Raw genomic sequence first — 14,805 nt, forward strand, 5'->3', positions numbered from 1 at the left:
GTCTGCTACTTAGCGCCCACGTCTATTAGCCACATTAGTGAGCAGCTATAAAAAGCATCTCTGCATCTGGAGCATCAGGAATATCTATGCATTATGCAAAAGCACATTTATATTAATGATAATTTTATAATGCTAAATATCATAATGCTTTAGTACTGAAAGATATATGAACTAAAGCATTTCTCCCATATAATCAGTTGACTGTTGTGGTCCCTTCAGAGGGGCGGTTTAGTCTGCTTGAAGGGATCTTCACTACCGAGCTCAGCTACAGAACATCTGAATAGACGCAGAGAGATTTAGCAACGTTCCCATCATAACTATTTTGACAGTCTGTTGATAAAACATGGTGTATTAGCTTATATTTTTTACATTTCCTTTTCACACGTCTTATTTTATTCCATATTTTCTATATTTCATGGTCCAACATAGGCAAAGACAAAAGCCAAGAGCTGAAATATCTGCCAAATAAAAGCAGAACAGAAACAAAATGATTGAGCTCTAGTGAAATTACTGGTTGGCTTTTTGTAAGTGTAAAAAAGGAATTTGGCTCAAAAGACTATTTCAATTCCTTGACATCATATTTCTAATAAGTAATCTTAATAGTCGAAATACAATTTTGAAGCGGAAAAGTGGATCAGGCTGATTCACCTGTCAGCAAAATTTCCTTTGCGCTTTTAAAATTTACTGAACCATTAGAATTGAATTTGCTTCATAACTTCAGTCTAGAATATGAGTTTTTATGCTAGAGAATAATGTGATATCATTTCCATAAATCACAATATTAAAATGACAAGTGACATATTTAACAGAAAAAAATCTTAACAAATGATAAAGTACATAGAAACCAGTATTTTAAATATTCAAATAGAGAGAATATTGTACATTAATAACGCTTTACTAATGATTGCAATGGAGTGCAAGGTATTTTTATTCTCCATGGGAAAGCCATGAAATTCATATCCATCATCAAGATAAAGTAAATGTATAAGAATTTACGTAATGTTAAATTACAGAAAGTTGATCACTCCAAAGAATAATATTAAATGTGCTATATGTGTAAATTACATAAAGGGGTAAGTCCTCTGTGTGTCTGTGACAGCAGAAATATAGTTTTCTTAAAGTACGTCTTCGTATTTATTGAAATTTTAAGTATAAATCGACATAATTTGGCCAACTTTATAAATATGTTGGTTTATTTGCGGACATAGAATTTTGCATTTAGAGTTTGATAGCAGTTACCCTAATATTCTAGTTATAAATGTATAATTGTTACTTGGGCACCCATGATACACTTATGTATTATATTATCAATATATTACTAAAAACTAGATTTTTTTTATTGAAGTCTTGTATTATTTCATATCTATCAACCTAAAGTAATTAGTAGGGTAAGATGCTAAACATATTATACAAATTAAAATGGCTAGGAAATCTAGAAACCTGTTGTCATGTAATCTATAAGGGAAATGTAAGAACATAGAGAGGAGGGGAACGAAAAGGTTCCTCATGTCTTTACTATAGTGGAGAAAGCAGGTACAAAGAGAGGTTCTGGACCGGTCCTGAAGGTTCATTGGAAATTATGTAATACTTCATTCACTCTGTGTTGGTGCTGTAGGGGAATTAAAACTTCACTGTCAGGTATCTCTATAGATTACTGTAGATCACTGGGGTCCCAATAGAGCTATTTTTTAATTACCTTGTTGTCAATGAACCATTTTAACAATTAGGGACTATCTAAAGTGGAGAAACAAATAGGTAATATAGAAAGTGGAGAAACATTTTAAACAAAATTTAGTCCTGGTTAGTACCTTTGAGAATAACTGTAAAAAGACTTCACTTCCTTTTGAATTGTTAAATTAAAAGTAATGGGCGGATCAAGCAAAATTCGAATTTGCCTGTTCATGTGACTTTTCCTCGGAAATTCGATTCCTCTCCTGATTTATTGTGCCTTATTATGCTCCGGGCTCTCCATACCCCACAGCATAATAAACATAAGATGTAAAAAAAAAAAATACTCAACTCACTGCTCACCTCTCTTGCCCCTATTCTTTTCACCATCACCTGTCCGTTCTTCTCTGTATCTTCTTATCATCACCTTCAAATACCACTCTCACACTTGGCCATGACTTCCAACTATGATAAGGCTCGGGAAGAGTAATGAACAAGCACGCCTCATGTTGTTGAGCGGAGGGGTGTGAGAAGTGAGTAGTAAAGCGAGTATTTTTTTTTTCATTCTTTAAACTTTTGATGGCCCTTTAGTGCAGAATAATGGCAGCTGGCAGCTGCCATTTTGCTGAGTCCATGCAGAGAAAAATTAGAAAAAAAATCTGCATATTAACTAACATAGATTTTTGTAATGTTTGAGCAGAGTTCAGTTCCATTAGAATATTTTTGCTCATCTCTAGGACAAAGCATTCAACAAATTTTTTGGACCTGAATTCTGTAGTAAAAGCTTTTAAAAGTCCCAAAATTTAGACACAACTAGGAATTGCACCTACATCTTCTGACTCGGCATCTTCACTCCAGTTTCTCCTAACTTTGACAAATCCATGACGAGTGGTGGCATTTGCAATGTCTCAATTTTTATTCCAGAAAGATCTGAAGTAAAATTTGAGGCAAGGTGCACACAGAGGTGTACAGCACTTGTCCAATGCTTCTGATTCATGAAGAGGCACTTCTTCAGGAATCAGGAGAGTCTGACTCCAGCACACCCCCTCATCAAGACCGGCATGAACACTGCTGGTCTTGATGACTCAGGCCCATTGTCTCAGACAATTCCGGGAATGCAGAAACAGCATTCTACAGTAAGAACATCATACCAACAGTCTAGCAAGGTGGTAATAATGGAATACCAGGTTTTGCAATAAAATTTGAACAAGACCAAATGAAAGTTCTGTTTTTTACTACACTGAAATTAATGAATATGCTAGAAATCCTGCAGCATATGTCAGAGCTAAAGCAATCTTACAAATATGAGTCAACTACTGTTTCACAACAAGTCGCAAAATACTATTATATAGGAGGCTGTGGACTTTGCAGCTGTGTTTATTGCATTCCATGTATTATGTAGTAAAAAAAGGTTTCTTTAATTGTTTTTTATTAAATATTTTAACAGTTCTCCTCAACCTAAATCTAAGGTCAAATCTGAGCATACCAATGCCAATAATTGAAAAACACCAAACTATATACAAGATATACAAGAATTTGGATTAACACTCTCTGCGTTGAAAACTGAATAGCACTGAGTAGCTTTCAATGAATACTGCAAGCTGTAGAAGCATAACGATAATTTTTAGCTTTTCCCCTAATAAATGCAAAGTAATAAAAAAAATCCAAAGGTGAACTTTTAATAACTTTACCAATTGAAAAATCAATCTTATTATTATTTTATTACTTGTAGAAGATGATGACACATTAGTACTACATTGAGGTAGTTTTTTTACAGTAAAGACAGGCACAACATCGCCATATTTACAATGCATACTCTACAATGTTCAATATAATGGCCTAAAGCAGTAAAGCTTTCAATTTATATCTTGCCTTAAAAAATATTAAAATTAGAAGATAACAGGTTGCCATGGTCAATTGTCTACAAAGAAAACCTATATAGATCCTGGTCTGGACAGAGATTACTAAACCCTTCATCCAATTTTAATGTGGATACCCTCAAATGAAAGCTGAAAGTCTGAACTTCAACTGCATCTGAATTGTTTTGTTTAAAATTCATTGTGGTAATGTCTAGAACCAAAATTAGAAAAATGTTGTCTCTGTCCAAATATATATGGACCTAACTAACTGCACAACACCATATAGTACTAAGCTTTATCTATGCTTTTATAATCGAAGAAGCTATATACAATGTGACTGTCATGATCTATCTAAATAGCTAGAACAAGAAGATATAAATAAAGTCAAAGTCAAATTAATATTCTGTGGAGGACTCTCCTCAAAACGTAGTGATTAATGCACTATCACGATTAGTTCATTTCCTTACATATTAGAACTTTAATACCATCACGAGTTGCCATCTTAAAATGCTTTGCTGAGTTTTTTCGTGTCTACTTATAAATCAGTGTAAATCCATTTAAAGTCATTTCAATTATGATTTGGTTGCCAGCCTCTAATGCTCTAGTTTGCATCAAAGAGGAGGCAATTAACGAATGTTGAAAAGCTCTTCAAGCCAACAGGTGCTGCCAATCAATACTGCAGCGATATCAAGAAGCCTTAGACTAATTAAAGTCATAATCTAAAAAGAATTTCAGATGGACTGTCATGACAAGCACAGAGTGCTTGCAATTTCTCCAAATTTTGAAGGCAGTTGGTACAACAGCAAAATATGCAGCTGTCACTTACCTCATTATTCAATATATCGACTACTGAAATGTAGAAACAGTTTATCTAAGCAAAATGTTACATTTCTAGAACTTTTTTTTGAAAGCTGTAATAGTGTCGGCCATCACTACATCTTGTGGTAGGGTATTCCACAGTCTGACTGCTCAGACTGTAAAGAACCCTTTCCTGTTTAGCTGCCGGAATCGCCTTTCCTCCACACGTAATAAATGTTCCTTGATCTTTTGTAAGGTCCTTAAAAGTAATAAATAATGTGCCAGTGCTAAACAAGCCCAACTTTTCCAACCTTTTATTATAGGAAAGACATTCCACCCCATGTTATAATCTAGCTGTCCACCTTAGAATTGACTCTTATTTCCCAATATCTTTTATAAAATGTGGAGCCCAAAAACTATATCCCATATCAGCCTTACAAGGAATTTATAGAGTGATAATGTAGATTTATTTTTTTATGCACTTGTTTGTTTTGCAGCTGCTGCCTGATATTGAGTATTGCTGCTCAACTTATTTGTAACCAGAATACTCAAGTCATTCTCCTCTTCTGTTCTGTAGTCCCGAGTACACTCCCATTTAATGTATATGCAGTGATAGGATTATTCCATCCTAGGTGCATTACTCTACATTTATCTACATTACACTTCACCTGCCAAGTGTTTGCCCATTCAGACATCTTGTATAGATTCATTTATTTTAAATATTTTACTCACTTAATATAGCACCCTTAATTCCACAGCTCTTTACCCATATTAACATCACTTTCCCCATTGGGACTCACAATCTAAATTGCCTATCAGTATGTCTTTCGGAGTGTGGGAGGAAACCCACAGTCAGGGCAGGGAAATGGATACAGCAGTTAAAAAGGGTGACACACCGCAGGAGAGGGCATGACATATATATGAGAGAGAGAAGTTTTTAAGGCATTTGTATTACTTACTGCAAAGTCAGAAGTTTTAATTAATTTACTGGCGCCATAGATAAGAGTAATGACTCGCTATGGGGGAAGCTCCCAATATTAATGAACAATATAAACAGGGAAAAAAGGAGATGCTAATCCCCAATATAGAATAAATGTATGAGATTGGTATAAAAGATATAAATTTTATTATGATTAATTTAAAAAGCAAATTAGTAGTCAACATTATTACAAACTTGGATAATTGTAGGGTGAAGATACAAAATGTGACAATACTAACAGGACACATATCAATCATATGAATATAAGGCAGACATAAGAATATAAATCGGAGATGTAATGTTAGAAAACTGCATTCCCAAAAAATGTTGGGGTTATAGAATCCCTTTTAAAATAATCATGCAAATGCCACCTAATCCTAGGAGTACAGATTTCCAGGGATAATAGTGTTAATAGGATCCTGATTTATCCAAATGGGAAATAAAGTGGCATATTGCATAAATGTGCAAACTAAGTGCCATCAATAACCATGAGGATACAAGTCATAATACATGTAACATAAGGTCAAATAATGCTCACCCATGATTGAATGGAACTGCCACGTGTGTCATAAAGTCCCTTATAAGAGCTGTCATAAGAGCATAGAGATGAATATGTAAGCAGCACACCAGAAAGAGCTTACCCCACAGGCCGCCTGAAGCATGAGCATCTCATTATCTCCAAACTCAAAGTAAAGATTACACAAGAACGACAGGACAGATTTCATCAACCAAGGTATCGTTTAAATCAATGTAATGTCACCCATTTGACAGTGTATGTAGTTTACTGAGCACAATCCTGCTGACAGGTGCATTTTAAGCCACTTTGTTACCGTTTTGGTAGTATGCTTCGGGTCATTGTCCATTTGGAAGTCCCATTTCCGCCAAAGCTTTCAATTCCATGCTGATCTCTTGAGATGTTGCTTCAGTATTGCCACATAATCTTCATTTCTCATGATGCTATCTATTTTGTGAAGTGCACCAGTCCCACCTGCAGCAAAACAACCCCACAACATGATGCTGCCATCCCCCGTTTCAAAGTTGGGATGGTGTTCTTAGGCTTCCAAGCTTCTCCCTTTTTCCTCCAAACATAACAATGGTCATTATACCCAAAAAATTCAATTTTAGTTTCATCAGACCACAGGACATGTCTCCAAAAATTAAGGTCTGTGTTCATGTGTGCATTTGCTAACATTAATTTGGCTTTTTAGGTTTCTTTTGGAGTAATGGCTTCTTCCTGGCAGAGTGGCTTTTCAGCCCATGTTGATACAGTACTCATTTCACTGTGGAAATTGACACAATCTTACCAGCTTCTGCAATCATCTTCACAAGGTATTTTGCTTTTGTCCTTGGGTTAATATGCACATGTCGGAACAAAGCACGTTCATTTTTGGGACACAAAACCCGTCTCCTTCCTGAGTGGTATGATGGCTCGACATTCTCATTTTGTTTGAACTTGCGTATAATTGTTTGTACAGATGAACGAAGCACCTTCAGGTATCTTGAAATTCTACCCAAGGATGAGCCAGACTTGTGCAAGTCCACAATTCTCTACCTGATATGCTGGCTGATTTCTTTAGACTTTCCCATTATGCTACACAAAGAAACAGTGTGTTTCAGGTGTACTTTAAAATACATCCACAGGTGTGTCTCTAAGTAACTCAGATCTTGCCAAAAAAACAGAAGAAAATCAGAAACTTCCAAACACATGACATAATCATATGGGCAGTCTAGAATTTTTTAAAGGCATAGTAATTTTAGCGTATGTAAACTTTTAATTTTGCAGTAAGTAATAAAAATGCCTTAAAACAATCTGTCTCTTTCATTATTCTGCCATTTGGCAAATATTAAAAATTATAGCAATCCTAACTTGACCTAAAACGGTAAAGATTTATTCTGATTTCATGTCAGATATTGAGAAAAAAATGCATATGTCTTTTTATATAGTGTATGTAAACTACTGGTTTCAACTGTATATATGTGTATGTATATATATATATATATATATATATATATATATATATATATATATATATATATACACATACATACATATTTATATACTGTATTTAAATGATCCTAATGGGGTAATATGAGGCTGTGTATTGGAAATATATATAAAGCCAAGCACAAACCCATCGGAGTTCCTCTCCTTTTTGAACGCTATCAGACCCGGCGCGTGTTTCCACACTATGCCTTCATCTAGTTAGTACTCTTCATGTAATACTAAATAGTCTCGCTTAGTTTTTAGTTTCAAAAAAGTTTTGTGTCATCAGCAAAGGCGGAAAATGTATTGTATTTTCAATCTCATCCACGAGGTCATTTAAAAAAGAGATACATTGTGCCTAACACTGATCTTTATGGTACACCACTTTAGCCCATTTAGAAAATGTACCATTTACATTGACTCCTTTTTTCCTGTTCCTAAAATTATGTGCACACATGTCTTATAGAGGCCAGCATACCCACATCGTTTTTCCTAAGGCGTTTTCTTTGTAGTCCTGCTTGTTTCTTTTTACAGCGTCATTTTTTTAATCTGTATATAAGTGGCAGCTTCCAAGTGGAAGACACCTGAAGAATGATAAGATCATTTCTTTTAGCTGTTTGATGGCTTTCAAAGCTGGTAAAAGAAGTTAAATAAGGCAGAACCTATGCACACTAAGTCGTTTTTGACATTGTAGTGCATTTGTTATAAGTTTTAATGTTTATTGAGTGCTTTTTCAGGCGGCTTCCGGGCTAAATCCACCTAAAACATATAAACTGTGAACATAACCTTTACTAGCTTTTATCCATGTGCATATAATGTCCCCTAGTCCCTGCTTATGAGACACAATGTATATTAAAAAAAAGTTTGCCTTAGGTCCTCTATATCCAGTACAGCCGTGGATCTCCTGACTTGAGCTCAAAAACTTCATAGGCTTATTTGCATATGACATATTTTTAAGCTCCATCGGTAAGACCCCTTACATTGCACGTTGCAATAGCCTCCTCTTTTACTGATGAGAAAAGGTGTATGTAATAGCAGGCAGTTCCTCCACACATTCAAGATGCAGAAGCATGCAGAACGGCACACATAGTCAGTAAAGTGCACAATACGCGTATGACTGATCAAACTATTAAAACAGTCTGAACACTGTAAGAAAAAAGACCTGCTAAGGTGAAATGATTTGTTAAATCAATAAGTAATAATTTATCAATATGCTCACCAGCTATCATATATAATGTACTTTGACATTATATGCAAATTGCATCTTCAGAGAAAAAGAGGACTTGAACTCTATAGCGTCACCTATTGGAAGCAGCAATCCTACAAGTCACAATCAACCCTTTAACAAGTCGTGCAATATGACTTAGGATAAAAGCCAAATCAGAACCTCAATTTGCAGACACGGTGATTCGCCATACCTGCTTTTATCTCTCTCTTTATTTCAGGCACCACCTTCTCTTTTTCTTTTGCCGTTACTGAAATATGTAAAAGTTTAGAAAACATTTATTATGTTTAAAGGGGTATTTCCATATTAGACATAAGTGGTATATACTCTAGATATGCCAGAAATTCCTGTTAGATATGTGTCTCATCTCTGGGGCCCACACTTATGTCTACAACTGGGCTCCAATTATCCTGCTGCCTCTGTGAATGAAGAGTGTGCATATATGTGCGGCTCACTCCATTAACTTCTATTAGAATTCCAAAATGTGCCAGGCATGCTTTAAACTTAACCCCTTAACTACTGGTGCAGTATTAGTACGCATATTTGCGTACTGCCCGTTCAGTGAGGGCTGCTGCGCTGAGCTCTCACTGAACAGAGCACATGTCAGCTGATTATTACAGCTGACATGTGCCCGCAACAGCCACGGGTGGAATCGCGATCCACCCACGGCTGTTAACATGTTGAATGCTGCTGTCAATCTCCGACAGCGGCATTTAACGCGCGCTTCCGGGTAGCGCGTCATAAGCCCCGTCCACCGGCGACCCCGTCACGTGATCGCAGGTCACCGATGGGTGGGCATGACAACCCAGGGTCTGCAGCAGACGCCTGTGGTTGTCATGATCTTGTCGCTATGGGCGCCACCTAGTGGTCGGCGCTCATAGCACAGGACCATTTCTGCTGCATGCAGGGGACCTGCTCGTCCCCTGTATGTAGCAGAGGCGATCAGACAGTTGCTGCTTCTAGTCTCCTATGGAGACTATTGAAGCATGCAAAAAGTAAAAAAAAAAAGTTTTTAAAAATATTAAAAAAAAATTAAAAAATATAAAAGTTTAAATCACCCCCCTTTCGCCCCATTCAAAATAAAATATATAAAAAAAACCCTACATACACATATTTGGCATCGCCGCGTTCAGAATCGCCCGATCTATCAATATGAAAAAAGAATTAATCCGATCGGTAAACGGCGTAACGAGAAAAAAATTCTAAACGTCAGAATTACGTTTTTTGGTCGCCGCAAAATTGCAATAAAATGCAATAACGGGCGATCAAAACACCGGATCTGCCCCAAATGTTATCCATAAAAACGTCAGCCCGGTGCGCAAAAAATAAGCCATCAACCAGCCCCAGATCCCAAAAAATGGAGACGCTACGGGTCTTAGAAAATGGCGCTATTTTTTTTTTTCACCAAATTTTGCTTTTTTTTTTTCACCACTTAAATATAAAAGAACCTATACATGTTTGGTGTCTATGAACTCGTAATGACATGTAGAATAAGACGGGCAGGTAAGTTTTAGCATTCAGTGAACGTGGTAAAAAAAATAAATAAAAAACAACTGTGGTATTGCACTTTTTTTGCAATTTTACCGCACTTGGAATTTTTTTTCCGTTTTCCCATACAGGATATGGTAAAACTAGTAATGGCGTTGAAAAGTACAACTCGTCCCGCAAAAAATAAGCCCTCACATGGCCATATTGACCAAAAAATAAAAACGCTATGGCTCTGGGAACAAGGGGAGCAAAAACGAAAATGCAAAAACGGAAAATGCTCCGGGGTTTAAGGGGTTAAGAGTAACCGTTGTTTTAATTTTTATTTCATAGATCAATAGTAGACATGAAAATAAGCAAGTTTGTAATATATCTTATTGGAAAAATCTACTTCTTCCTCTGCTAAAATTGATCAGTCAATATCAAAGTTCTTAATTTAAAGGTAAAATCTGTATTCAGTGAAGACAGATTTTCCCATTACTCAGATAGGAGATGGAAATTGATACTGATGATGTAGACAGGAGGAGGGAAGAGCTTAGGGTAGATCTCCGCTCTCCTCCTCCCCCTCCCATCTACATTGAATCTCATCAATATAACAACATTCATAGAGCATGTTACGCTCACGCCAGGACTGACTGGCGAGAGCGTGGTTAGTGGTCCCACTGGGCCACGAACTGAGGAGTGCCTGGAGGGGCGTGACTAGGGGCCTCGCCAGATCTGACCACAAACACACGGCGGCTTAATGGACTCCGTGGTCTGAGGAGGGACATGGGAGGTGGCCCCGGTGCTACTCCAGGTCAGACCCCGGTCACAGCTGTTGACCCACACCGGGGTATGCAGGAACGGGCAGGTTTGGCTGGTATGCAGACAGGCGGGTGCTGGCAGGCACGACTGGTATGCAGACAGGTGGGTACTGGCAGGCACGGCTGGTATGCAGGCAGGTGGGTACTGGCAGGCACAGCTGGTATGCAGGCAGGTGGGTACCGGCAGACACGGCTGGTATGCAGGCAGGCAGGTACTGGCAGGTACAGCTGGTATGCAGACAGGCGGGTAGTGGCAGCCACGGCTGGTATGCAGACAGACCGATAATGCAGACAGGCGGTTACTGGCAGGTAGGGAAACAGGCTGGATAGGGATACAGGAACAGAGCCTCAGGTGCGATGGACAACAGAGCAGAGCAGATGCGCAGGCGTGGAGGACAAGCAGAGCAGAACCGCAGGTGCAGAGAACAAGCAGAGGAGATCAGAACCGCATGCGCTGAGGACAAGCAGAGCAGAACCGCAGACGTGGAGGACAAGCGGAGCAGAGCAGAACCGCAGATGCAGAGGACAAGCGGAGCAGAGCATAGCAGAACCACAGACGTGAAGGACAAGCGGAGCAAAGTGGAACCACAGGCACGGAGAACAAGTGGAGCAGAGCAGAGCGGAACCGCAGGTGCGGAGAACAAGCAGAGCAGAGTAGAGTTAAGCTGCAGGTGCAAGTAATGGAGCAAAATGTGTAGCCTGGACTGATAGGTAAGTTGGCGGTCTTGCATGGTGGGAGAAGGTAAGCCATGCCAGCATGCCGCCAGGGATGTTACAGAGCACATATTCAATGTCCAGGTTAGGGACAAGAGTACAAAGCCCCCCCTACATAATTCTCAAGGAATTTTTGGAAGTGCATTGAGCTGTAGGGTGCATTGCTGCAAAAGAGAAAAAAAAACCCTCTTTAAATCTTCTTCCTTAGTGAGCGTGAACGAGCTGAGTTTGACCGGAGCGTAAGTGCAAACGGAAGTAAGTCTGTGACTTGTTGTTCAGTGAAGAGGTATTTGGGAATCCTGCATTAAATACCTGTGTGAATTGCTGAGAGTTGCTGAATTGTGACGTGCTGAGTGCTTTTCTACCTGTTTAGTTTTATTGGGCTTTTTAAAACCTATTTTCTCACTACAGTTTTACAGTTTCTTAGTTTACTACCTGTGTATTTAAGGGTTAACTACATTGCACTAAAATCCTGAGTTGTAGTTATACTCACAAGGGTTAATTAAGGGGGAGGGGTATAATTAAGGGTTTGTAAGGGGCAGTTGGTTGAGGCATCCAGTCCTTTGGAAGTGCATTGAGCTGTAGGGTGCATTGCTGCAAAAGGGGAAAAAAAAACTCTTTAAATCTTCTTCCTTAGTGAGTGTGAACGAGCTGAGTGTGACTGGAGCGTAAGTGCAAATGGAAGTAAGTGTGTGACTTGTTTTTCAGTGACTTTGGATTCAGGGAGTTTGGAAGGGAGGAATTTGGACTGAATTGCTGTCTGTATTTTATTAATTCTTTACATTTCTTTTTACTTAACATTTCTGTCTAGTACAATCCCCATTAGGAAATGAGCTCCATTATTGGCAATGCTATCCAGTGTACGTCTTGCCACATGTATGCAATCCTTGAACAGCCGGTCGGGGTTGCATACTGCTGCACGAGATGTGTGCACGTTGTGCGTTTGGAAGCCCAGGTACTGGATCTAAATGAGCAGCTGGCAACACTGAGATTCATTGACAATATGGAAAGGAGTCTGCTACTCACTGAGCAGCTGCTCACTGGGGTAGATGTGGGGGAGGGTGGTAGTAAGGAGCTGCAGGACAGTGAGGCAGCTGGCTAGGTGACAGAAGGGGGGGGTAGAGGGAATAGTGCCAGGGAGGCTAGTCCTGATCTAGCACACCCCAATAAGTTTGCAAAGTTGGCAGATGAGGGGGGTGACGGTACAGGGGTAGCACTGCTGCATCAAGGCATGTCCCCTGAAAGTCGGAGGAGTGTCAGCTCCAGTAAGGGGGGAAAATATGAGAGCAGGGCAAGCCAGGCAGGTGCTGGTAGTGGGGGACTCAATTATTAGGGGAACAGATAGGGCAATCTGTCACAAAGACAGGGATCGTCGAACAGTGTGCTGCCTACCTGTCGCTCGAGTCTGGCACATCGCTGATCGGGTTGACAGATTACTGGGAGGGGCTGGTGAGGACCCAGCGGTCATGGTGCACATTGGCACAAATGACAAAATTAGAGGTAGGTGGAAGGTCCTTAAAGATGATTTCAGGGAATTAGGCTGCAAGCTTAAAGCAAGGACCTCCAAGGTGGTATTCTCTGAAATACTACCTGTACCATGTGCCATGCCAGAGAGGCAACGGGAGATTAGGGAGATAAATAAGTGGCTCAAGAACTGGTGTAGGAAGGAGAGATTTGAGTTCCTGGAGAACTGGGCCAACTTCTCAGTTGGCTACAGACTCTATGCTAGGGACCAGCTGCACCTCAATGGGGAGGGTGCAGCTGTGCTGGGGGAGAAAATGGCTAGAAGGTTCGAGGAGTGTTTAAACTAGGGATTGGGGGGGAGGGTATTCATTTTATAGGCGAGGAAGATAGTGCAGAAAGTGACCTGGGCATAAATAAAGAAATTGGGGGTGGGGTTAGAACAGTCAATAAAGTAAGAAGGAATAGAGGTACAGAGAGATACATAAAATGCATGAACACTAATGCCAGAAGCCTCACCAACAAAATGGAGGAATTAGAATTAATTTTCTTGGAAAATAATTATGACATGGTAGGGATATCTGAGACGTGGCTGGACGAGAGCCATGACTGGACAGTTAATTTACAGGGCTATAGTCTGTTCAGAAATGACCGTACAAACTAGCGAGGGAGGGGGAGTGTGTTTATATGTAAAATCATCCTTAAAACCCATCTTGCATGAGGATATATGTGAATCTAATGAAAATGTAGAGTCCCTGTGGGTGAAGATAAGGGGAAGGGAAAAAAAAAATAATGGAAGCAGCAGAGAATATCCTCGTAAAGCAAATAGATGAAGCAGCGACTCAAGGAGAAGTCATTATTATGGGGGACTTCAACTACTCTGAAATACACTGGGGGACAGAAACCAGTAGTTCAAGCAAAGGTAATAGGTTTTTGACAACTATGAGAGACAGTTACCTTTCACAACTGGTTGGAGACCCAACAAGAAGGGGGGCACTGCTAGACCTAATATTAACCAATAGGCCAGACCGCACATCAAATATATGAGTTCTGGGTCACTTGGATAATAGTGATCACAAATTAATATGTTTTAATGTAACCTTTAATAAGATGTGTAGTAGAGGGGTTACAAGGACACTAAACTTCAGGAAGGCAAATTTCCAACGGTTGAGAGATGATCTTAGTGCAATAAACTGGGACGATATCCTGAGACATAAAGCTACACAAAGCAAATGGGAGACATTTATTAGCATCCTGAATAGGGCCTGTGCACAATATATACCCTATGGGAATAAACATGCTAGAAATAGGAGGAAACCACTATGGCTAAATAGAGCTGTAAGGGGCACATTAAGTGACAAAAAGAAAACATTTAGAGAACTAAAGCAAGTAGGTAATGATGAGGCATTAAATAAATATAGAAAATTAAATAAATTCTGTAAAAAACAAATCAAGGCAGCAAAGATTGAGGCAGAGAGAATCATTGCCAGAGAAAGTAAAAATCCCAAAATATTCTTTAACTACATAGATAGTAAAAAACTAAAAAATGATAGTGTTGGTCCCCTTAAAAATAGTCTGGGTGAAATGGTGAATGAGGATGAGGAAAAAGCCAATATGCTAAATGATTTTTTTTCAACCGTATTTACACAAGAAAATCGCACGACAGAAAACATGATTAGTGATAACAAAAATTCTCCATTAAATGTCACTTGCTTAACCGAGCAGGAAGTATGGCGGCGTCTAAAAATCCCTAAAGTTGACAAATCCCCGGGCCTGGATGGGATACACCCGCGAGTACTGCAGGAACTAAGTAATGTCATAGATAGACC

At 39.2% G+C, this 14,805-nt stretch overlaps 1 protein-coding gene across 50 annotated transcripts in view; it reads right to left on the minus strand.

Moving 5' to 3' along the window:
• Positions 1-14,805, minus strand: part of TRDN (triadin) — a 1,346,604-nt gene that overhangs the window by 856,531 nt on the left and 475,268 nt on the right. For 49 of the 50 annotated variants that reach the window (XM_073675989.1, XM_073675970.1, XM_073675994.1 and 46 more), the window contains one exon: positions 8,707-8,763. The exons of the other annotated variant lie outside the window; for it this stretch is intronic. In XM_073675989.1, the coding sequence (XP_073532090.1) occupies positions 8,707-8,763 (57 nt within the window). The remainder of the gene's footprint in view (positions 1-8,706; positions 8,764-14,805) is intronic. 50 annotated transcript variants of the gene reach the window in all.

The sequence above is a fragment of the Phyllobates terribilis genome, unplaced genomic scaffold (assembly GCF_046119375.1).
Source record: "Phyllobates terribilis strain yellow unplaced genomic scaffold, ASM4611937v1 Scaffold_3__8_contigs__length_932513732, whole genome shotgun sequence".
Classification (NCBI taxonomy): domain Eukaryota; kingdom Metazoa; phylum Chordata; class Amphibia; order Anura; family Dendrobatidae; genus Phyllobates; species Phyllobates terribilis.